The following is a 24,933-nucleotide window of genomic DNA, read 5'->3' as shown; positions in this document are numbered from 1 at the left end:
TTTAAATAGGAGGTTCAGCCCCACGTCCAGTCGGTTCCATTATTATTTATTATAGATACACTAGGCATCGGGGGAAACATAAAACCTGAACCCCTAGTCACATAATACAACTTATAGAAATCCTCGTAGAGTATATTCTAACTAATAGAAGGAGTCTCCTCTAACCATACATCATCAGAATGAATAAAGGAGATTAAGTCATCACACTTGTTGTTTCATTAGAAATAAAACAAAATGAATAAAACGTGAAACTGAAGCCTTGTTTAAGTGAAGTGCCTACATTCTAACTCAATCAACATAGGAACAAACATAATAAATGTATTTTGAGTGTTCTTCTTTTAGAAAAAATAATAAATGTAATTGGTATATTTATATTTTTCAAATAATAATGTGTGGGGTGTTGAATTTGTTCAAATAAATTAAAGCGGGAAGTTAAACATACAAAGAGTTTAACTCCTAATTTGATGGATAAATTAGTAAGCGCTTCTTATTGTTCATGAATAAGTACATGAGTTGTGAGCTCATTCTTAATTCTCTCGTATGTAGGGATGTTGATGTATTCCTTAATCGATTATTTATAGTTTTAACGAGCAGTACTCTCTTATTTAGTATTTAACATATGGGGTCTAATCTTAAAACGACTGATCAACTTTTGATGAACTTCATCATTGCTAATCAGAATACTCATGTTCATGAACAATAAACTGTCAAATACTCAATATCAACTTCTTGACGTATTTCAATATACTATCATCCTAATTTAGAGTTAAAATTAGAGACCATAAACTTACACGTAAATATTCATAGCAAGTCCGAAGTATAGTTAGAATTTAGAAACTAGGACTACTTAAGTGATAATACCGCATTAAATATCAAAACTTACGAGCAAAATAATCCGAGTAGGACCAATTAGAAAAGAATGAAAAGAAAGCCCACGGCAAACTAAAGCTAAAGTACAATTAAGCCATATATTTCGGGTGGGTTGTTTAAATTTCAAAAGTTTGAGGGACTGTTTCAAAAATATAATTACGTTTGAAATAATTCCTCGTTGAGAGAATCTTTTTGAAATTTTGAAAATTGAACCAGCCACCTCTTTCACATCCTCACTTATCCTAAAATAAAATGCCCACTTTCATGTTTGGGCCAACTGACCCGTCTTAGTAAATCGGGTTTCTGTTCAGTACGCCCACACCAACACTCAATTATGGGTTGAACATGATTTTTTCTTTCTTTCAAGTTTTGCTTATGATGTTTAATAAAGTGATTTGGGAATAATAGAGGCCCAAACCTTTCCGGCGGCCCAGGGCGTGTTCCGATCAAGGTTCAAAATTTTGGTTGTTTAGGTTTACAAAATTTTTGATGAAAATTCAGGTGTTTATTGAAATATCGGTAAATATAGGTACGCAAATACTAGTTTTGAATATATATTGAAAATAATTAATATACATAAAGGAAAATTACAAAAATTTCATTATTTTCAAAGAAATTCCAACTATCATGACCGACATTGTAACATTTTGAAGTTTATCTCTTTGGTCCAAAACTCGAGAGATATGCCCTCTAAAATAACAATATTTTTAGGATTAAATTTTGTTTAGTCCCTGTACTCTGACTCTGTCCTCGTTTCAGTCCCTGACATTTTCATTTAATCTAAAAAGTCCCTAAGGTCACAATTTTCGTCTGATCGGTACACTCTGTCCAATTGCTCCGTTTGTAGGCTGACGTGGCATTAAAGTCAACCCCAACTCAGCGCCACGTAAGCCTTTCCAATTGCGAAATGTCCATATTATCCATGCCCTTTATTATTTTGTAATTTTATCTCTTCTTCTTCACCATCTCTCGATTTCTCTCCTTCTGTTCACCTCTGCCTCTCTCAAATGAACACCCCCAAATACTCCACCTCCACGAGGCCGCCTCCGCCTTGCCTCCCGCCTCGACACGCAGATCGAGACCCATATCGATCTTCTCCTCGCATAGCTACCAGTTTCTCAAGATGGATCGAATTCTCTCTCTCTTCCTCTTCTTCCTAGCTCGCGCCGATGTGGACGGCGGCGATCCGTTGATCCGTCAAGTCGTGGACGGCGGTGATGAAGCCCCTCACCACCACCACGATCATGACGGCGAACAGATGCTCGGAGCCGAGCACCACTAATCTCTGAGTAGTTACCAGCGAATGGACCCCACGGCCCAACATGGTGTGACTCGGTTCTCTTATTTGACTCCGGCCGAGTTCAGGAGCAGCCATTTGGGGCTCAGAGGGCTGAGGCTGCCGACCGATGCCAACACGGCGCCGATTCTGCCTACCGAGAATCTGCCTGAGGATTTTGATTGGAGAGAGCATGGAGCTGTTACTGAAGTCAAAAATTGAATATTCTGGTTGATCTTTAGGTATGAGAATAAATCTTTGAGCTTGAATATTCTGGTTGATCTTTTGGTAATTAGCAAAACAAAAGTTGATTGTTTGGATTTTATTAGCGAATAATCCCTTTTACCCAGAATTTATATGAATTAGCTTTGTTTAGTACCATTAAGGTAATATTGACTGGGATCCATCGATGACTTGCCAGAAGTTTTTGACAATGTTAGGAACACCAGTGAAGGCTTTTTCAAGAGTTTTCTCAAGATGTTCGACAATTTGGGTACATACGGCTACAAGGACTTGGCTATATATGGAGATTGGGGATCTATACGCTGACCAAGATGGTTTACTCCCGGTTGTGACCTTGATCGGCATCATTGATGAGTATACTGAGGCCACCTCCCTCCGTCGTCTCTTAGCGGATCCCGGAGAACGGCGGAGCCGGATCGTTCTCAAATCGACACTTTGCCCTCTAAACTCCGCAAAATCCTCTCTTACTCAACTCCCCAAGGTTTGATTATGTTTCTTTTTGAAATTTTTGCTCAAATTTGCTTGCTTGACCTAGTTTCCATATGAAATTGGTGTTGTGAAATTTCAGTTCCTGATGACTTAGATCGAAACCCAGATTTGTGTTGTTAATAGGGTTTTTGAATTAATTAGTCTTGTGTTGAATTGATACTATTGTAATGTACGATCTTTCTGTTTGGGTTGAATGAAATCTTTAACCTGACATTGGATTCAAATGTGCTAAGGATTTGTGGAAGCGAAAATTGAAAGGAGGACAATAGTTTATCCTCTGATCGGGTTTCACAGCGAAGTGTATGCGAGAGAGAGGTTGGGTTTAAGAATGGGGTTTTTCGGGGTATATTGGACAATTTGCTAGTTACATGGCATGCAAACTGCTGAGCTGGTGTACCTTTGAGTGCCACATCAGCAACTTAACGGTCTGATTTGACGGAATTGTTTGGACCCAAAATGAACATTTTGGCCTGACAAGGCATGTCTTGGAGAAATTGAGCCAATGTCAGTGGCTCAAGCTATATATTGTCGACAAGCTCGAAATATATATTTAGAGGCTAAATAAAGCCTACTATGGAAGTATGACAAGTCAACTTTAACATATTTTCCTACTTCGGCTAGGAAAAACCGAGCTAGACAAGGAAGGAGGGGTGGCAGACTAACCAAATGAAATAGTTGTATTTCAGGAAGGGAATACTCACAACAACTTTTCTGAAATATTCGAGAAATGGCCTTTCAATCCTTGCTTCTTTTTCTCCTTCTTCACAAATTTTCCCCTCATGAAATGACCTTTAGCCTCTAAATTTTAGGCTTTATGGCGTAATCTTAAGCCTGGGTTAGGCCTCATGGCGTAATCTTAGGCAACCCCTTGTTTCGTCCTTCTGGAGTTCTGCAACAAAAATGCCAGGCTTCAGATTGGTTGGTTGACTAAGCATGATCTTCAATTGCACTTTTGGAGATGAAGATGTTTCAAGATCGGCTTTGTCGCCAACTACCATGTCATAGAACATGGTGTTTTCAGGATTAGCCACAGATTGACCATTATAGACGACCACTTGCTGGTCTGAATTCTCCATATCAAGAGCTTCACTTGCTGGATAATTGTAAACAAGAGTTAACTTGTATTGATGATACTCAAATTTACAGTTGCGAATGACAACTTGGCCACTAGAATAATTGTTCTGGCCATTCATGCAACGTGGGTTGTAGATGTGCCCTCCACATATATCAAAGCCACCGCTTGGCCTTGAAGAATATATGAAGAACTTCAAGTTGAATTGATTAATAAAGCCACAAATTGGCTTCTGTAGACCACAACTTAATTATCACATTCACATTCAACAACAACATCTCTAAGATGATCTAAGTTCTCTCTAGAGCAAACCTCTCTAAGAGCAACTCCTCTCCTTCTCTTTCTCTTACCGGTGATCATACTCCTAGTCCTAGTCTTCTCAGAAGCCGACTTTCAGTGCCACCAAACCCTCTGTCAACGTGCTTCGGTCCTAGTCTCCTCGGGAGCCGACGGTAGTGCCGCGACCACAACGGTTACAGAACCAGCCAAGCAAGGGTAACGCCCTAGCAACCCAGCCAAGCTAAAGTCACGCTTTAGCAAGTTCTCTCTACTTCCCGGTGGTTCTCGCTTTGCTCGATCTACAACATCGAGTATCGATTTGGTGACGCAAGAAGATTAGCAAAAGTCCTCACCACGAGGCACAAAGAATCCCACGACGAGGTTGGTGCTCTCCTCGTCCACAATTGCTTGAAAGAAGTCAGGTCAAGGGACACCCCCGACGACCGCACTCGAACGGTGCTGGCACGCCCGCGCAGAAAAGATATTGTTGACCAGCTGCAACAAAATTGGAGCCAAATAGGAATGTTAACGGTGAGGACGGATCGGACGAAAATTGTAACTTTAGGGACTTTTCAGATTAAATGAAAATATCAGGGATTGAAAAGAAAAAATGGTCAGACTACAGGGACTAAACATAATTTAATCCTTTTTAATAATGTTTTGTTGAATAAGCTCGTTTATAATTGTCATGATGTATCCAATATAAAGAATAATTTTCTTTTATAAGAAAACAAAATTTCCATATATTGCCACGTTAATGCACACTTCTAAATTTTATGAATGGTACCCAAAATAAGGCCCACTCCAAATTTCAGTACATCAAGTTTCAAAACATAAACTTTGGTACATCAAATATGAAGTTCGACCCAATATACGTACACGACGTTAATGACTCCGTCAGTCTACATGCCATTACGCACATAATGAATGACATAATTGGTTTTTCATTTGTCAACGGGTTTCCTCTCTCTCTCTCTCTCTCACCAACTCTGCTACCCCAAACCCATGAAATTATAAGGAAGAACAAGATGATGAGAGAAATTATCATGAAAAACGATGAAAGGAACAGAGAATGTAAGTGTGATGAGAGTGATAGTGAAGAAGAAGATGAAAATGATCGGTAACAGTGGAAAAGCCATTGGGGTTTAAATGGGTTTTGGTTCAAGTTGCCCAAAAAAGCTTTCTGGGATTTCAGAGGGGTCAAAGGTTGGGACTTGGGAGTCCTAGGATTTTGGGTAGAGAGGGACTACTGAGAAAAATGGTAGATGACATGTTTACAGAGAGAAAAGAGGATAAGTTTGGCTTGATGATTGCGCCAACTACCCTTCTTCTTAGTAATGGCCTCTGACGACTTCTCTACTGTGTCCACCGCTGCTAACGACGAGAAGTACCAGTTCAAGAGGCCGGAGACCACGCGACACCATCACCGTCATCGTCTTCCTCCCATAGAAGCATTGTCCTCATCCCAGGTATATTCTGAAATCCAACTCTTGAAATCCAATTCTGAAATCCAACTCCTGAAATCCAAAGAAACCCAATTGAAATCTGAACCCAATTATGAAGAATCCCAAGTCAATTCTGCAGTGCGTTTGGGTTTTTTTTATCGGTCGATCGTTGTTTTGATCGGAATTGTTTGCATTGTTTTGATTGATCGTTGAAGTGTTGATCAGATTTGTTTGCGTTGTTTTGATTGGAATTGTAGTGTTTGGATTCGAAGTGTAGGTGATGGGTAATGATTGAAGATTGATTGGCCGACGGTCAGTTGTAAGGTCGTTGGTGCTACTTGCACGCTGCACTGTGCAAGCAGGAGAGAGAGAGAGAGAGAGAGAGAGAGAGAGAGAGAGAGAGAGCTGGGTGCCCACAGTAAGAAGAAGAGAGAAGGCTGAGTGCTCAAAGTAAAAAAATTGAAGTGACCAAATTATCCCTAAAAATACGACAGCTGGCACGACACTAACGACGTCATGTATGTTTATTAGGTAAGTTTTGAAATCTCATATACCAAAGTTTATGTTTTGGAACTTGATATACTAAAATTCGGAGTCGGCATTACTTGGAGTACCATTCATAAAATTTTCTCTAAAATTTATAGAATGGATATTTAAAGTAAAATAAGACTAAAGTAATACTATTTGAGCCACTTGCTTATAAAGTTATAAGCAGATCATGTACTTTATCTTAATAAGCTCCATGCCACGCGCGCATGCATGGTTAGTTTGGATCCTTATAAATAGTTCCTTACACATTGGAAATCAACTTGAGCATTATAATTTGTTCAATGGATCCATTCTTATATAACTTATATATAAAGGCTTTTGCATGCTATTATAACTTATATTCTTACATATACCTTTTTAAGTAATTAACGCTTACAATGAATATTTGCTAGTTAGACCTCCAAATTTATTATTTTGACCTCCTATACTTAGTACACCTCTAATTTACTTTTTAGAATATTTGAAAAGGTCTTAGTCCCTTATTTTTACCAAAACACCCTTGAACATGAGATACAATAATCTGTTACTCTACTTTTTATCTCTATATTCAACCATGAGAAGAAGAATGAATCAAAATCACATGATATTGTTCTCTTATGAGTAGATCTCTCCTCCAGCAAAATTAATCAGAGGGTTGGTTCTCGATCTTCATATGTTCTTAGAATTCATTTGAATTTGCTAAATGAAGGATTTCGTGGGTTTTGGGTTGAAAGATCAAGCAATAACTATAACATAATAAGGAAATTTCATATCAAATTGTTTTAAATTTACTTTTGTATTAAATGTGGGCCATGTATAGAAATTATTATTTTTACTTAATTGTTTTAGGTATAATTTATGACAATATAAGGAAATTTTGAAAGAAAAAAAAATAATTTAATTGAATGTTATATTTGGGGAAGGTAAGAAGAGTTTTTTTTTTTTTCATTTTTCTCATTTTGTCCTTATTTGTCTTTTCATATGACTTGACAAAATCTATTAATAATTGAAAAAAATTGGAGGTCCAAATATCAAATTTAGAGGTCCAACTAGAACCACCCTTTGATAATAGTAGTGTTATAGTGTTTGATCAAATTACCTCGTAAAGCCAATGAGTTTATCATAAGGTGTTTTCCAATAAACCCTAATCAATTGAGTGATTAGATATTTAGATTGAATCACTGTGATATTGGTTTAGAATTCTAAATATATTGAAAATTAAGAGAATAGACGAAATTAACTTAAAGAATCGAGAAAATGAAGTACAATATTTTTATTTTATATAAGCTATTAGTTTCTTTCTTTTTAATTACATACATACTTACATCACTTGCACCACATCGATGCCGACCCCGTTCCATAATCATCCTGACTTGCAAGAACTAGTTGGATTTTTAACATAAACTCTCTGTGAAGTTTCTAGATCCAGGTCTTCTGTTACATCTGTAACTTAGCTTTTCTACTTGTCTTGCTGTGTTTGGGTCTTTTTAAGACCTCCTTGTAACAACAACAAAAAAACAGAAGACAGAGAATTAATAAACAAGTTAACTATATTGTATTCTTAAAAGCAAAAACCCTTAATTCTTTTGCTAGGAATTCAACATCAATCAAATATTGCAACATGTACGGGGGTCCCAATTAAATTTGTGGAGCATTAAGATGAACAATGTTAAGTATGAATATACAGTGTTGTGCGTAAAGAAAGGTGTGTTAAAAGTGATTTGCCTTTGAAATTAAAGCTAAAGATTTGGATCTAACAAAGCCAAAACTTTAGGACATGCTTAAAATATCTTCACAATTATGCACTAGTTTAAGGAATATGGTTGGTCCGCGAGACATATATATTCTCTTCGGCTGTGTTTGGTTTGTGGAAAGGAAAGGAATCATTTTCCTTTTCATTGGGAAAGTGGTTCCTGAGGGGGGGGAGGGGAGGAACCAATTTCCTCCTCTTTTTCCTTTCCTTTGGGAATCAGTTTCCCTTCCTTGGCTGTCCCAAACACAGGAAAGGAAACACTTTCCTTTCCCAATACCCAGATTCTGGGAAACAAACACAGCCTTCAATCCTTCATGTTTCTATCAAAATAATGCAATGCACACAGAGAATTAAGAAATAGACATGCATTTTGCTCTAATCGAGCTAGATAACTATAGTTAATGGTTTACAACCGAGCTCGTCATCAATCCGTACCGAATCCAGCAACTTCTAAACGAAAACAGAATGCCTTTGGGATTAAGATTAAAGACAGTGACACGAACCTAGAAATTTCCTTTCCATTTCGAGAAACTGCACTGTCTATAATCTTCTTATATATATTGCTGCAAAGTAAACTGCAGTAGCGTCATGATCTATCATCCTATCACCAGGTGCATGCTTTACATTATTAGTCACAAAGTTTGAGCCTGGGTTTTGTGGTGGTGGGTCAGTTTAAGCTAGCACGTCCAACTGGTTACTGGTCCATCCTGATGATTACCAGGTGCTATCTGCTTTAGTTTCTCGGAAATGACTGAGTGGAAGATCGAAGGTGCTTCTTTGTTTCTCTAAAGTCTCTTTCTTAATATATCCATCATTCCACTATATAAGTTGTTGGAAAACGATTTCGATGTAATCTCCTCTAGAGTTCTGTATATACATATACCAATATAATTAATCACCTGCATTAATCATTTTTTGCATTCATGGCGCATGCAAAAACAAACCCAGAAATGGAAAATTATTCGACTTTTTGGTGACATAATTATTCAAAGCAGATTTTGTGATCTACTTTGTTTCAGCGAAAGAATATATAATCTCCAAGTTGAAATTGACTTGACTAGCTAGCAGCGAAGTCATGCAGGTCCTTACGACTCTATCTCTAGTTATGAATCTAGGGTTTGTAGCTAGCTAGTGGCACTATGGCGGCTTTGACCAGGCCTGGAGACTGGAGTGATATATGATTTTCCATTTCATAAACACAAGATTCAGTGCGAATCACTAATGGCCATTCTCCCTACGAACGAAATGATGATCGATCAATATATTGATTTGTTCTTGAATAATAGTTCATCAAGTCATGCATGATAAATGTAGCTTTTAATATGTGGGAGAAGAGGTCTTATTTGAATGCTCAGATCTGGTTCTCGATAATAAAAATAAAATTCATTGATATTTATCTTTGTGAAAGTGTTTCTAGCAATAGAACAAGATGACAAACTTGCATGCAGGAATTACAGAAACTGAACCAGCTTTTATATATATAGTTAAAATAGCAACATTTTACAGATACATTATGCATGCAAACCATCTAGATCGATCTTCATAGTCACACTAGATATTGTACATATTTTTGCATATCTTAATATTCATCATGTCTTTGATTTCCTTTTTCATTCATAATCGATCTCCTCACTAGCCAGCTAGCTTCATTGGCTTGTAAGGCCGCCACGCGGGATAACGCGGCAGACGAGTGGTTTCTTCATTTCCATAGAGAGCATTAAGCACTCCGAAAGGTCTACAGGCTCCGCCGGAAACCACTTGAATTGGTGCAAAAGCCTTGCAAGCCACAAGTGCACTGTAGCTAACCCTAGCGCTTTTCCTGGGCATACCCTACGGCCCGAACCAAAGGGCGCAAGCCTAAGGTCCGATCCCATTATCGACACATCTTCTTCAATGAACCGCTCAGGCTTGAAAGTCCAAGGGTCCTTCCAAATGGCCGGGTCATGGGTTATAGCCCACATGTTGACCATGGCCGTTGTGCCGGCCGGAACAAAGACCTTGTCGACGTGGACGTCATGCACGGCCAGACGAGCCCAAGATAATAATGGGCCCGGAGGGTGCACCCGGAGCACTTCCTTAACTATGGCCTGAAGATACGGCAGTTTCGAAAGGTCAGAATCCCTCACGTGCCTGTGATTCCCAACGATCGTATCAAGCTCTTCTTGTGCCTTGGCTTGGATGTCTTGGTGCAGGGCAATCCTTGCCATAATCCATTCAAGAAGTATAGCAACAGTGTCTGTCCCTCGAAATATCATTTCCTAAATAATGTAAACACCAAAGGAAAAAAAAAAAAATTAGACAAAAAAGTTTAACTTGTGAACGGAAGTTCTTACGTTTGTACCACCACTTGATTGATCCGAGCATATCAAAAATCCTATGCAAACAAATCTTAGTATATAAAACAGTATGAGCATGTCCACCACGAATCTTAAAGCCCCATGAAAAATTGATAATTATAGAGATGTAAACGTGGATTAGCACTAAGATCGAACTATGTAAAATATAAACATATATACATATATAGGCTAGTGATTCAGCTGTCCTTGTCTATTTGTTTTATTGATAACCTTGATTCCCATATAGGACCATATTAGATATGATTGAAGGACAGTAGATATATAAGTATCTTTCCCCTTTTGCCAAAATTGGCAATCTCATTACTACATCTCAAAGTGTTCATGACCAACATAGCAGTCAGCAGATTGTGCTTGTCTAGTTGTCTAGCTATATCAATAAGTTGAACTTAATCAAAATGGTAGAAAACTATGATTGAGCGAATATTCTGGTCAAATTCTAAGTTATCTACAGGCCATAACTTTGATTGAACATGCCTTTTCTTTTCTCTTTTTCTGCCCAGGTTGAATGGATATGAGTCGACAGTTTAGCTAGGGTTCTGTCAAAAGTCACTAGAATTATACGGCAAAATATCTGAATCAATGATTGAACATGCAACATGAATAATAGCATCTGTCAAAAAAAAAAAGCGTGACTGTTGATGTTAGTGAATATCACTGTAACTTTCTTATGCATAAACAGTCAATAATCAATAAGATTATTTGCACTAACATTAATAAATTTTTTTTTTGCATAAACAATTGATAATCAATAAGATTATTTAGATTAGCGATAGAAGATAAAATTAGATGATTATCTGATCGATAAATAAATATGAGAATATAAGAAAAAATGTGTAAGATAATATAAAACTGAAGGAAATATTCACTTACCCACAAAACAGCAACCAAGTCTGAATCACTTAATTGATCCTCCACAGACAAAGCTAGCAAAGCACTAAGAAAGTCACTCCGACCACTGAAATCTCCTGCTCTTTTTCTTTCCTCCACAATTTGACCCACCACACACTTAACCTTAGCCGCCAATTTGTGACACTTCCTCTTCACACCATGGAAGTCCAAGAACCTCAGAGGAAAATAGTCCTCCAAATTAAACCTAGAAATTAAGTCATACCCTTCTGTGACCATAGCATGCAGAGTCAACGTCAAGTCAGTACTACCCTCCTTCTCTAACCCTAAACCAAAAACACTCTCAATTATGTTATTCAGAGAACCCTCCTGCAATATTCCTTTCACACCCACAAATCTCCTCTCCTCCATCTCCTTCTCCACTCTCACGACCATTCTGTCCACCAGGTGCTGCCTTAGCCCTTCCAGTCCGGCAATTCTCTTCGGCGAGAACATGTGGACTGCAGCTAACCTACGCAGGTGGCGCCAGTACGCGCCGGAAGGAGCAAACCCTATAGCGCGCTCGAACATTAGTGCTCGAGCGGATTGCTTAATAGGACGGTCGGAAAAGGAAGACCCTCCTAGGATTTGCTTAGCAGTCTCCGGGTGGCTGCTAATGATGACACGTGTCCTGGTTCCTAGACTGTACACCATGAGTCTCTTTGCATCCAGCGAAGCTGCCATGCCGGCCAGTTTACGATGAGCAAGAGCGCTCATTTGGTCGGATATGGAACCCAATACAGGCCACCCCACTGGTCCCCGGAGTTTCAATGCATGGCGGTAACCTGACCATGCAGAGCCTCCAGGGACGAGGTAGTGGTTTAGGACGAAGAGGAAGACATAGAAGAAGAATGAGAGGAGAGTGAGAGTGAGGGTAGAAGCTCCAAACCAAAAAAGTAGGATGGAGAGGTTGGCTATTATGAAGAGTTTCATAACTATTTGAAGTGTTTCTGGGGTGATAATCAATCGAGAAAAGCTTGGTAGAATTGCCTAGAAATGGAAATTTGTCTTGGAGATCTAATGTGGGGTGATTTGTATATATAGTATTTGAAAAGCTATCTGGGTTAGTTTAACCAGGGTTAGCATACGCAAGCACACCTAATTGTATATGAATAATGTTACTCGTACAAAATTTTCATGATTTCGAGTCTTTTATATGACATTGGTTATTATTACATGATCTGAAATCAAACTAAATATCAGTTTTGACAAAGCAATATAACCAAAATTTATTAGAAGGTGGGTGCTCTGGGGCAGATTTATAGTTGTTATGTGACGGTGCCGTCATATTTTATAATTTCACAAAATCTATTATGGGGAAGAGATGGAGAGAGATCGAGGGATAGCAATATCACCTAGTATTTATGTCTCCATCAGGCCATCAAATCCACATGGGTTTCACGTCGATTCATCGAACCACACAGTTTGGAACTGCACCACCTCAATATCAAGATCACAATCATGAATCCAAGACTTGTTTTGATGTTTTTTTTTTTTTTTTTTTCTCGATTGGAATAGGGCAATCCGGCAATGTATGTTGGTACCTGACACTAGCTCTTTTTTTCTTGTTTGTCCATTTTCTACCACTACGAGTTTTGTTTTTCAATGGAAGTTCCATCCAATTCGAGTTTCACGCAAGGTAGTATTATATTTACATACGGGACCATCTGAAAGCGAACACCACGAACCCGGATTGATAACGGTGGACTTTCGAATAGTGGAAAACCACCCTTGGGGGCTACAATCTGAAGTTGCCACCAGCAATGCAGAGTTTCGAAAAATAGCTGCCTCTTTCAAACGGGCCTTGGAAAGGGGTGTATTATATAGCATGTGTTTACAATGTTTTAACGCACCATGATTTTGGTTAGGAAAAAATTCATTTTGGTGAACTTTAGGGTTAAAATTAGTCTGGTCTTTAAACTTTTTTCTTTTTAATCAGGCTGAACCTTATACTCTCAAACGACATCATCAGAGTCCAAAATTTGAATCAGGTCCAAAAATGAGGTCATCTGCTGAGTTGGAGCTGACAAGAAGCCCACACTTCAGCTTTTTAAACCCCGAAGGAGGGCAAAATGGACATTTTCAATTTAATATAATTTCTATTTTTTTTTTTAACTCTCTCTCTCTCTCTCTCTCTCTTCCAGACGAACAACACCAAAAATCTATTCCCGATTTGGAAACCCCATAATACATGAAAACTAATAGAATCGAAAACCAAATTGAATGGCAAAACAAAGGGAACTTAATCAAAATTGCAAAGCAAATCGAGCCATCTATTCGGTTTCAATGGTGCCGAAATCAGGAATTGAAATTAGCAATCTAGGCGTCCAAGGCTTTCAAGGTCCCCTCCTTATGCTCCTCCAATTTTCCCAAGGCCTCCTTCAACTCCGCCTCCACTTCTTCCTCCCCTCCGCCAGTTTCACCTCCACCTTCGCCTACGTCTCCTTCTTCATCTTCGACAGCGCCACTGGTATCTCCGCCCACGCCGCCCTCATGATCTCCACGCCCTGCTCCTCGAGTTCCTTCACCTCCGTCGATCAATCAAAGCCTGAAATTCAGACCCAATTCCATCCCTATTTTTGCCCCATCAATCCAGCTCCGGCCACCAAATCTCAGCCACCTTTCAACCCGATTGCCGCTGTGACGCAGAGTCCGAAATCCAGCGCCATTAAACCAAACCTCATAATCAACCCGGTTGTTTGGTTTGCTGGGCTTGGAGGTCAAGAGCGAGAAGGGTTGAGGCGGTGTTTGAGGCCAAGATCGGAGAGGTTGAGGCGGAGGGAGATTAGGTCGAAGCCATAGTGGGTTTTGCAGCTCGGTCCTCCATTTCTCCATTGCCACCGCTGATCTCCCATGGCTACTCTAATCTTTGTTGGGGAGGTTCGGGGTTGGGTTTTCTTGAGAGAGAGAGGTGCAAGTTTATTTTCTGTTTTTTTTTTTTTTTTTCAATCTTTTTATTTGAAAATGTCCATTTTGTCCTCTTGCGGGCCATGCTGTCGGCTCCAAGTCTCCAACTCAGCATATGACGTCATTTTTGGACTCGGATTCATATTTTAGACTCGGGTGATGTTATTGAGAGTACAAGGACTAGCTTGAATGCCTGATTAAAAAAAAAAAAGTTTTAAGGATCAGACTTATTTTAGCATTAAAGTTCCGAAGGATAAAGTGAATTTTTTCCTTTTCTTTAATGCTTTTCTTATACTAGACATTTGAACAAGAGGATAGAATATATTAAGGTACTGCTACCGGATGAATCTGCTAAGTTTCCTAGCCCCTAATATTTTATCATTCCATACATGCGAGTGTGACGCCCATGGACGAAAAACAAAGAAAGAGAAGGAAAAGGATAGGACACATTTCAGAATTTCAAGTTGGCTTCTAAAAATGACGCTGATCATGGTAGCCGAAAAGCCTTCAACTAATATCAAAGCACCTGTGGCCGACTCAATATTGTTTGACGGTGATGAATCCGTCGCAAGTAGGACACACAGCTCTATGTGTAGCATTAGGCCAACTCCCACAGTGGAAGGTGGTCTAGAATGATGGAACTCTCAAATCGAAAATGCATAGAACATCAAGACACTTTAGTTCCACACCCTCAATCCTCCATTCAACCATTCACTAAAAGCGTCATAGGTCATTTTGTGGAATGATTCATTTAGTGATGTTCATAGGTCATTTTGTGGAATGATTGAAGCAATGTTCATAGGTCATTTTGTGGAATGATTCATTTAGTGATGTTCATAGGTCATTTTGTGGAATGATTCATAGCCTACACCAAAGGGAACCTTCCCTTGTAATTTTCAAACTCATCCATGCGCAATATAAAGGCTTGCAATATTTAATCACCTTTGGAAAGCAGAACCTATCCAGCAAGATATCTATCGTGCAAAGATCCACTGTAAACTAATAGCAACAGTGACAACCTTGGCATCGTCACATTTACAAGACCCTACCACACTACTATAAGCTAACCAAATTAAACATTTTGATTTGCAAAGATTTCTCCCTTTTGCCAACCAAGTTGATATATTACCCACTTGCTTGCCAAAGTACTTGACGCAAGGCCAATGCTATTTTCCCAGACATCGTGCTCTACTAGATTATCAATCTAGCACCACACATTAAAACAAGAATCCACTATTAAATATTGGAAATCGACCAACATAACATATCAAACTATCTTGCAAGAAAAACGCATTTCAAAACGATATGCCGCCGACACATCCAATAGTGCAATTATCAAACAATATAAATGCTTCTCATCCAGAAAAAAGCATCATCTATCATTGGGTCCTGTGATCAATGCTGCATATCAGAGCAAAAGACAATAATTATTGAATTCCACAATAGCTTTTAAGGGAGGCGTGGAGGCCTCTGCTCCAGCAAACTCTAACCCACACTTGAAGTTATTTAAACAATCACAAGGACTCTACTTTGCTCAAAGTAAGGCATAGAAAACTAAACAAACCATTAAAGTCTGCATCACAAATGCAACCGGATTATAGCTCTATTGGTATAAAGGGCCATATGGCCTATGAGGACTGTTAATAAAAGAAATCTAGGACAAAGACTGCCAATAAGGTATTCTGGACCAACAGGGATCGATCAAAGAGGAGACCCTCTCTTTAAACAAGAAGCACCAAAAATTAGCAGTCTTAGCGGCATTTTTATTCCTCTAGCAGACCCTTCTGGGAGGATCTCTTTAAAATTAGAATAAAAACTCAAAAAGCCAACCAAGGTGGAATGCTTGGCTAACCATTGAATACTTTTTAACATTAGCATTAAGATCCAAGCATTAAGCAACGTGTATACGAAAATAAGGTTATGGAATGCTCAAGAATGTGGAACAAAGTACTAGACATATATGCACGGACATTTACTGCAAAGTCACAACTAGAGAATGAGTTCAGGATACAAATTATTTCCTGACTTTGCAAAACCTTCAATTTTATGGGGTTTGTACACCCATAGCCAGACACAAACTATTCTGCACTTACTAAGGAAGAGAATGCATTCTTCCAAAAAGGTACTGATTTCATTTGTTTCTTTCCTCTATTCTTATAAACAGACATAGCCTAGTAGCCTAATAGTTATTATGGTCTAGTGAGCACCCTTTCCACTAATGGCGTGTCCAACGAGAATGTTCCACCTTCTGCACCACTTAATACCAAGGAAAGAACAGGCCCACAAGCAATACAAGTGTGCAACCTTTCCATTATTAGTAAGGTGTCCAACACAAATTGCCACCTTCGCCAGTACTTCATACCAAAAGGAGATATATATATATAAGTGGAAAAATTAAAGCCAAAGACATGATCTTTGCTATAAGTGGAAAAATACTGCCTTGCTGACAAATTTGTTCCACCAGACCAAGAACCAAAAGAAAGCAACAGAAAACTAAAGTAGCCCTCCATGGGTTATCCACTGGTTTATTTCTAATATTTGTGTATCACCACTTTTCTGAGCCATCTTTACAGTAATTAGATATGGTCTAATAAATCTTCGGCCAGGGTAGGAGGTATTATTAACTTGGCAATGTCATCAATGTTATCATCTTCAGACAACATATTCATAGATCAGAAGTAACTGAGATTTAGGGTCACAACCTGTCAACAAGTAAACAGTAGGTCTCCTCTAACTTGTAAGGAAAACACAAACAAGTTTCTGCCTATTTATTTGGCATAATTAGTCAAAAGGAAAAAAAATGCTAGTGTTTGATAGAGCAAATACTATTTCCAGCAACTTCGAATGTATGAAACACATACTGTCTTCACTGATGTAATTTAGCTTCAAGCACATAGGGGTTTCAAATAACTAACCGCCATACATCATCTGAACAAATACTCCACTGAATCTCAAGAAATAATAATCAAGATATTTAAAATCGCATAATCACTACTGGTAACTTCACTGTGTTCATGCTGGCATGCTCCCATACATCTGTGAGCACCTCACACGTGTTTATGCATATAATCCATTCGCCTCTGTCTTTTAAATCACACAGTCAACTAGTTGGACTATACTTAGATCTAGCATTATTTAGCATAAGAAAGCAGATACTCACAGTTAAAATTTGCTTCTTGCTAATAATAATCCATGTTCAACAGTGAAGAGTTTAAGGTCATAACATTGTAGTGGCTGCAGAATATTTGATAAAACTTGTTTTATATTATAAGAGAATTGCTATGATAAAATTTACTCAGCATTCCCTCTATTTTCCTGCGTGCATGAACCAGAACATATATAGTTCCCAGCGATAGTTCGACCAAATTATTATAAGCCAAAAGTGAAACATCAAGACAGATAGTTCATGAGCTCCGTTTAAAAACTGGCCCCAATCAAACTTAGCTAAACGCAAATATCCACCATTTTCAGAAGTCGGAAAACAAGCCAAACTTCTACCATCATCTAACTAAATACCTCCAGTTACCCAAGAGTAACAAACCACTCCAACTTAATCTCACTCCAATCATCTCTTTTCATCTCTACAAAAGAAGAGGGAGATCAAAAACTCCATTGACACCATGCACCTATTGCTTCAGATCCTTTTGCGGGTGAAATCCATACAAAAATTCCACTTTCAGAGACCAACAGGATCTCCATGTTCACTCAATATGTCATTTCCTCTGGCACCACCATCACTGCTTGTTTATAACACTAATGGAATAAAGAAACAGGGAGGAGAAGATAGCCAATGGAGGGGCATTTGAAGGGCTACAGTTTCAAATAGTCTCGTAACACATTGAACTTTCAGACTAAGTACTGAACAGGCTCTTGAAAACAAACAGCCAAGAAGTTTTTGGAATAGGGAGGCTTAACTAGTTACCTACATTGATCTCTACCCAACACTTGAAAAATAATTCTTCTTTGCATTGGGTATGATAGATGGTGAGTTATCAGATTTTAGGGGTACGGTTCTTTTCCTTTTTCATTCAAAAGTAAAACAGAACTATGTATTTTATGCAAAGTTGGCTATTTTTCAAAATGCCACTGAAAACGTTATCATGTCACTCCACATAACATCAAAAAGCAGGAAAAAACAAGCAGGATGATGAGTCCATATCTAAACCAACCAACCAAATACCCTCCAATATTCGTAAAAGAACAAACAATAATTCATATAAGAAAATCATATTCCTAATTAAGATAGCAACCGAGAAAATATTATGGTCAAAATCACCATGTAGTCAGCATACCACATGATTTCTTAAATTACTACACCTCAACCAGATGAATATTTTTAAGAAAATATTAACCTTCAACCAAATGCACTGGGACAGTTACTTTAGTCATCAGAAATATAGAGCTTATCTTGGGGGTGGGGGTGGTGGCACGTTGGATTTCGCTCCAACCCATGCAAAAATGCCAACTGCAAGGATAATCCATCCACATATGTCATACTTGAGATCACTGCTCCTCTTAGCCTTGGAACTCTGGAATATAACAAAGAAATTGATCTCAAGTTTGTAGGAAAACTAAAAAAAAGTTCTTTTTGCATCCTATATACTGTACTGAGATGTTTGAAGTTTTAAACATCCCACTGAAACTTATACCAGGTTTACCCATATTAGTGTACATAGCTTTGATCTTTTGTATACATATGGAAAAGATGTACTAAAGGGAATGCAGAAACTAGTGTTTAATTCCATGTATAAACATAATTTGATCTTGTATATACATATGGAAAAGATGCTAAAAGTAAATAAATTGGAATGATGAAAATGCTTATATGAATGCGATCAACAAGCTACATTTAGAGTATTTGTAGTTATAATTTGTCCTTAGTGTGTGGTGAGAAATGAAGTTATATTTTGAATTTTTGATCCATCAAACAAGTATTGACTACAATTTAGAAAAATCATTGGACAGGTAATATACCATTAATTTGTACACTTCAACACTTTCATATCTTACACATATCTGGAGGTATAATGATTTATAAAAATCCAGAATACTGCATCTTTTAGCTTTGTATTGAACTAGAGAAGTAAATGAAATTGCATGTCCCTACTTGATCACATATATATAAAGCATTTGAATTGTCAGGTATTTTATCTCTTTTGATCAAGGAAACAGCAATGATACATGCTGGAATAGAATGCCCCATAATAAAGTAAGAATATACCTTTCCACTTGAGGAAGTGGCAGGTCCCCCACCTAGTGCTTGTTGAGCCATTCCTTGCTTATGGATCTCCATATGCAACTCTGGTGCCTGGGAAAGCATGATCAACAATTACCAGGGATGCACTTGCTAATAACAATAAAGCAACAAGATTTATCCTACATCAGATAGAAGGGACGCCTACCAGTTTATTAAAGCTCACCAGCAATAAAACAAGGCATTTTCCTATAAATCATATTGATATGCCACTTGTTGAAGTTATCTCGGCCTTGATTGTCAGGCCTTGATTATCAAACATGCACCCACCCCTTTAGCCTTATTCCCATCTGCTAGTTTTTTACCATGCACCACCTCTTTACCCTAATTCCCATCTGCTAGTTGTTCTATCAAAATAACTGGAAGTTTGCAATCAGGCATCCACAGCAATTTTAACTTTGTAGCTGATGGGGCTCCTAATATGAGTTTAAAGTTATGTATGGGCCACACTTCTGGAGAATTCTACCTAACATACTATTCACCACGAATAAGATAACATAACTTGTGTCTTCGAATCCACGGCTGATTGTGCTTAGCTTTAATCTGGGAGTTCGACCCCAATCATAATCTAGTGCCACCTCCGCTGTAACCAACTAAATCAATTTATGTGTGACCACTAGTTTGCATCTGAGACCCTGAACTTACTTTCAAGGTTTTTCCCAATCCAGCTTAACTGTATCACCCATGAACTTACTCTTAGCACTTCAGTACATTAAGCGGAGCATTCCAAACAACATCAGTAAGAACTCTCAATTCAAGTCACATACTAATCAGAGTAAGAAATTTTCACAGTACAAATTAACATATAACTACAGCACTCATCCGCGAAAGAAATAAGAGTCCAAATACCTTAGCTGTGACTTCTATGGACTTCTGATAAAGCTCATTGGCAGGTTCCTGCAAAAACAAATCCACAGTTAACCATTAACCTTCCCTTCCAGCTCCAAATGTCTCGAACACAACAAATTATGCAAATTCAATCAAACAATATACCTGCTCGGCAGCCCTCTGGAAATACTCCGACGCCTTCTCAAAATAAGGCCTTGCCTCGTCCAAGTCAGGATTCATGAATCCATGAGATGTATGCGCGTTCCCAAGACACCATAGAGCTTCATGCTTTGTAGGATTGATCGCCAGAGCCTCCTCCAGCTTCGAAATACAATCTACACATTGTTCAGGTCCCATGGTTAGTGCACAACATATACAACCAATCCAATTTGTATTCGAAAAAAAAAAAAAAAATTACCATCAAGCATGATCCGGGAGTCGGCAATACTCTGAAACTGCGACAGTTCGAGCAGAGCTCCGGCCCATTTGACTAAGTTCTGCAACCAATTAAGAATTAAGCGAATTATTGAGCAGCCATAAGTAGATAATCAGTGAGATTTGGAGAGAGAGAGAGAGAGAGAACGAACCTCGGCGTCTTGAGGGTTCTTGGCGTAGTGAGCTTCGCAGGTCTTGCGGCTGTGCTCGGAGAGCAAGAGGCGGTCGAAGTCGTCCTGAGAGAACTGCATGGCTGTCGTTCTGGGGAGAGATGGCGATTTTGGTACCCGGTGCTTGCTTTAGGGTTTGGACTCTTTTTTTTTCGTTGGGGTTTTTTCTGGAACGGTATGGTAGAAATGAAGTGAATTACTACTTCATCACGGCAATGGTTGAACCACGTCCTTGGGCTTTGCTTGGTGTACACGTGCACTCTATCGCTTGACCACGCAACTTCGGGTGAGACTTGGGCTCGTGTTTGGTATTGGCTTGGGCTGTTTCTTGAGGCTTGCTCGTTTTGGGCTTGGGTCCATATTAGGTTTGACCTAGTTTGTTTATTTATTTATTTTGTACAAAAATGTTGGAGAGAGGAAGCTATCATACACCTCCATGTCAGGGCAGACCTACAACCTCGGCTCTGAATAACTAATGTGGGACACGCACCTGTCTCCACAGCCCCTAGGTATGGATTTCAGATTTCTATAGGAAATTTACAGATCGCGCGACCCAAAGTAGGAATTAGCAATGGAGATCGAACTTGAATTGGGGGCTTAACCATAAGCAGGCGCATACCAACTTAACCAACCCACGTTAATAGGTTTGACTGAGTTTATTACTCTCTCTCTCTCTCTCTTGCTTATTCTTTGGGTCTTTGTTAGCCTCGGAGGAATTCCAAATTTCAAATATTGCTCTATTTTGAGTGATCGGTTAGTTTTTCTTTAGGTTTTAGTACTATGTTTTGGTGTTATAATTACGGGTACCCCCGCGCCTACCAACTTCGGTGGAATAGTTGGTCATCCTCTATCTAGTGGCATTTTTGTGCGTCATTTGTCTAGTTGTGCATCCAAAAAGTCAAGATAGAGCTTCTTAATGTGTTCAAACTTGATTTGGTCACTTTTTTCAAGCTCTAACACAACTTGTTTAATTAATGTATTTCAAATTAAGTAGAGAGAGAAAAGGCCAAGTGCAATGCCCTAAACCCAAGATCAGTTGCCAAGAGCCTATATGCAAACCCATTCCAGGTCAACCGCACCATCATGCGTTTTACTGTCGGTTGCCATCCTATAGCATATAAGTATATAACCATTACCGCCACTGTTAATAGACATACTAGTAGCACCATCCAACAAATCAGAAGGTCGAAACCCTGAACCACCACCATGACAATGGATGTCAACCACCCTTTTCCTCATTGTTGTCGTTATCAACACCTACCGCAACAAGAAGACTACCATGGAAGCCGCCTTCTAACCACGAGAGATAATCACCCCCACATGCCAATGCCATGGCTCATGATCCACAACCCTAAAGACCGCTGAACACCTCCACTCTAGATCAATCCATCTACCACCATCCTAAGAGGGCAGCATCACAACACCAACAAGTTAATCCTCCCTCGAGGAGAGAATTACATGGCGGGGCTTGAGAAGATCGATTTAGCTTGGAAGCAAGGGTTGGAAGATTAGCCAGAAGGAAACTGTTGTGAGAAAACCAGCAACAATATGATGACAACCCTCCATACGAGAGTAGCGAACGCTGCCTCCATGCTCAGCGACTCTAAAAGGAGACGACATCGCGATTTCCGAGGTATAGATGAGAGTAAGAGCCCTTGAGTGAGTTTTAATTGCAATTAGTAACTTTTTTTTTTTTAAATAGAAGTTGAATTCATTAGATCAACAACAAAAAGGCTTAAGTCTACCAAAACTTACATAAGAAATCCGGCAAGAAAATCCAGAGTAACCTACCTAAGTTAAAGCAAACTTTTAAAGATCACTGGGTCGCTCACATTTAAGCGAGCCTATACAAGAATGAAAAAACCTCGCCTCCTACAGAAAAGAAATCATTCAACTAACCCTCACTTGCCAATCACGCAATTGTGGTACAAGCAAGAGACTAGAAACGTCATAGAAGACTCATAGAAGTTAATCCAACCTTACATAGGCTCGTACCCTAAAACATTAGGGCCCCAATTGCCTTGACCAGAGCCCAAGCCCGTAGGCCTAAGCCCAAGTCCAGTCTTGTCTAGCAGAAAAAAAAAAACAGGCCCATCAGCCCAAGATTGAGCCCAGGCCCAAACCCAAGCCAGCAGAATAAGAGGGATTAGGAGCCGCATCTTGTTCCTTTGCCTCCGCCATGTCCTCCGGCGGCAAGCCCTTCGACCACAGCTCTGGTGGTCGGTCGTTCCAACAGTGCAACACCATCAAGCCTGGTGCCTCTCTGCTACACGTAACAGAGAATCAAGTACCCGCCCGGAATCAAGAAGAAGATACTCGAGCCTGCACTGAGAACCGGCCGGAAAAGGAATCCCCGCCGCTTTGAAGATCCACATGTTCAGGAGGGCTCCGCCGCTGTGCTAAGCCCAAAACCGCCGAGCCCTACACCGGAAGCACCACCACGATCAACTGCTCAGATCCCGATCTACACCAACCCAGAGCCCGATTGGAACAATCTGAAACCACACCGCCGCCGCCGAACCAGACCCGATCCAGGCCCAATTCCGCACCGCCGCCCCACCGTCGCCGCAGCCTTGCCTGGTCTGGGGAGTGAAGGTTCACCGCCCCATCAACACGAAACCTAGGTTTCGTAAAACCGAGGTCACTCCAAGAAAATCGGAGGCCTCTTTATTGCAATTATATTAGTAACGTGTACACTCTAAAATCTAAATCTAAATGATGTCTAACAATAATTATTGTTTCTTTTGTTTTCAAATCTAAGAATTAATTTTCTGTTATATTCTATTGGATTCACACACCTTAATAAAAATAAAATAAGAAAAAAAGAATTTCTCAAAGGTAGGTAGGCGGGAACGACATTTTCATATCGCGGGAAAGTTTATGTCACACCTAAAGTGCCCTCGCCTGAAATTTCAGACTATACACTTAGCATCGAACAAAACGTAATAACTACATCTCTCCAAGTGCATTATCGTCCATACAAAACTTAAAAAGGACTACTTCCCGCCATTTCAAAACCCTAAATTCATTTCCCCCCTCTCTCACATTCCTTCGCCAGTTCGCCGACCAAGCCCCTGCAAAGTGCAAACCATCAGTGGCAGAAGACGAGACCGCCGCAACGACACCACCACAGATGGAAGAAGAACAGGACTCAACAACCGTGCAACCACCGAGGGAAGAAGAAGGAGAGGACGCATCCCCGATCCGACCCGAGTCCGGAGAAGAAAACGCAGTCCGACTCGAATCGGATACAGCAACGGTCCAAGCCGTATCGGCAGAAGAGAACACGCAACCCCAGATCGAAGAAGAAGAAGAGGAACCACCGGTGGTTGAAGAAGACGACGCAGCCATGACCCGACCCGAATCCGGTGAAGAGAACGCAGTCGGATCTGAATCCGAAGAAGATAACATAGCACCGATCGAAATCGCATCGGAAGAAGAGAACACCGCAACGGTCCAACCCCTATCAGAAGGAGAGAAGGCAAAAGCGAACCGACTCGAACCGATCCGACTCGAACTTCCGACGGGTCGGGTCAAGAAGATAATGAAGCTGGACAGAGACATCAACAAAATAAACTCAGAAGCCCTACACCTGGTCTCATGCTCCACCCAGCTCTTCCTCCAATTCCTCGCCGAGGCCTCCGGCGAGGCGGCAATGGAGAAGAAGCGCAAGATCGTGAAGCTCGAACACATACGGACGGCGGCGAAGAGGCACCGGGCCACCAGAGATTTCCTCGTGGATGAGCTCCCCGTGCCGTCTCAGCCGTCCGATCAGAAGTCCGCTGATCGGAGCCGCTCTCGCCCTGTTGCTGACAATCCAGCTCCGGCTGGCACTCGCCGGATTGAGGACTTCTTTAGTAAGCCAGCAACTAAATCCCCTATTGAGGTTGAGGAGTCCTAGATCAGTAGATCTTCATCTTTGTCAGTCGAAAAACAAAGCACACAATCGGAAAAGATCTGTATGAATTCTAGGAGACTTGGATTTGAATTTGATTCCTATCTGTGTAATGACTTTCTATATTTCACATGAATTGGATATTTATGATTCACCTGTGCAAATGTAGCTTGTTCTTGGTGTGTGTTCGTGGCAATGTGTCTGCAATTTCGTATATTTTTTGTGTGTTCATGGTTTGGTTATGGAT

The 24,933-nt window shown here is 39.8% G+C and overlaps 3 protein-coding genes across 3 annotated transcripts; 1 reads left to right on the top strand and 2 right to left on the bottom strand.

Moving 5' to 3' along the window:
• Positions 1–9,404: 9,404 nt before the first annotated feature.
• Positions 9,405–12,214, bottom strand: LOC133709407 (cytochrome P450 78A5-like). Its single transcript, XM_062135140.1, has 2 exons — positions 11,183–12,214; positions 9,405–10,213 (listed from the first exon to the last, which is right to left on the bottom strand). The coding sequence occupies exons 1-2, from the start codon at positions 12,128–12,130 to the stop codon at positions 9,602–9,604; spliced, it is 1,560 nt and encodes a 519-aa protein (XP_061991124.1). The 5' UTR covers positions 12,131–12,214; the 3' UTR covers positions 9,405–9,601.
• A 6,050-nt stretch (positions 12,215–18,264) lies between these two features.
• On the bottom strand, positions 18,265–20,986 carry LOC133709409 (mitochondrial import receptor subunit TOM20-like). Its single transcript, XM_062135141.1, has 6 exons — positions 20,774–20,986; positions 20,605–20,683; positions 20,352–20,521; positions 20,208–20,255; positions 19,326–19,412; positions 18,265–18,633 (listed from the first exon to the last, which is right to left on the bottom strand). The coding sequence occupies exons 1-6, from the start codon at positions 20,870–20,872 to the stop codon at positions 18,508–18,510; spliced, it is 609 nt and encodes a 202-aa protein (XP_061991125.1). The 5' UTR covers positions 20,873–20,986; the 3' UTR covers positions 18,265–18,507.
• A 2,820-nt stretch (positions 20,987–23,806) lies between these two features.
• Positions 23,807–24,838, top strand: LOC133712471 (DNA polymerase II subunit B3-1). Its single transcript, XM_062138576.1, has one exon. It carries the CDS (start codon positions 23,925–23,927, stop codon positions 24,690–24,692), a length of 768 nt encoding a protein of 255 aa, XP_061994560.1. The 5' UTR covers positions 23,807–23,924; the 3' UTR covers positions 24,693–24,838.
• Positions 24,839–24,933: the final 95 nt, after the last annotated feature.

Source organism: Rosa rugosa, chromosome 5 (assembly GCF_958449725.1).
Source record: "Rosa rugosa chromosome 5, drRosRugo1.1, whole genome shotgun sequence".
NCBI lineage: Eukaryota > Viridiplantae > Streptophyta > Magnoliopsida > Rosales > Rosaceae > Rosa > Rosa rugosa.
The sequence above is the reverse complement of the archived record's forward strand: the minus strand, read 5'-3'. Positions and strand labels throughout refer to the sequence as shown.

Excerpts from the sequence above, each read along its gene's own strand:
- LOC133709409 (XM_062135141.1), bottom strand. The coding sequence starts at position 20,872 with ATGCAGTTCTCTCAGGACGACTTCGACCGCCTCTTGCTCTCCGAGCAC. Across the intron at positions 20,522-20,604 it reads CTCCCGGATCATGCTTGATG|ATTGTATTTCGAAGCTGGAG; the intron begins GTAATTTTTTTT and ends AACAATGTGTAG. Across the intron at positions 18,634-19,325 it reads CCACTTCCTCAAGTGGAAAG|AGTTCCAAGGCTAAGAGGAG; the intron begins GTATATTCTTAC and ends GTTATATTCCAG.
- LOC133709407 (XM_062135140.1), bottom strand. The coding sequence starts at position 12,130 with ATGAAACTCTTCATAATAGCCAACCTCTCCATCCTACTTTTTTGGTTT. Across the intron at positions 10,214-11,182 it reads ACTTGGTTGCTGTTTTGTGG|GAAATGATATTTCGAGGGAC; the intron begins GTAAGTGAATAT and ends TACATTATTTAG.
- LOC133712471 (XM_062138576.1), top strand. The coding sequence starts at position 23,925 with ATGGAAGAAGAACAGGACTCAACAACCGTGCAACCACCGAGGGAAGAA.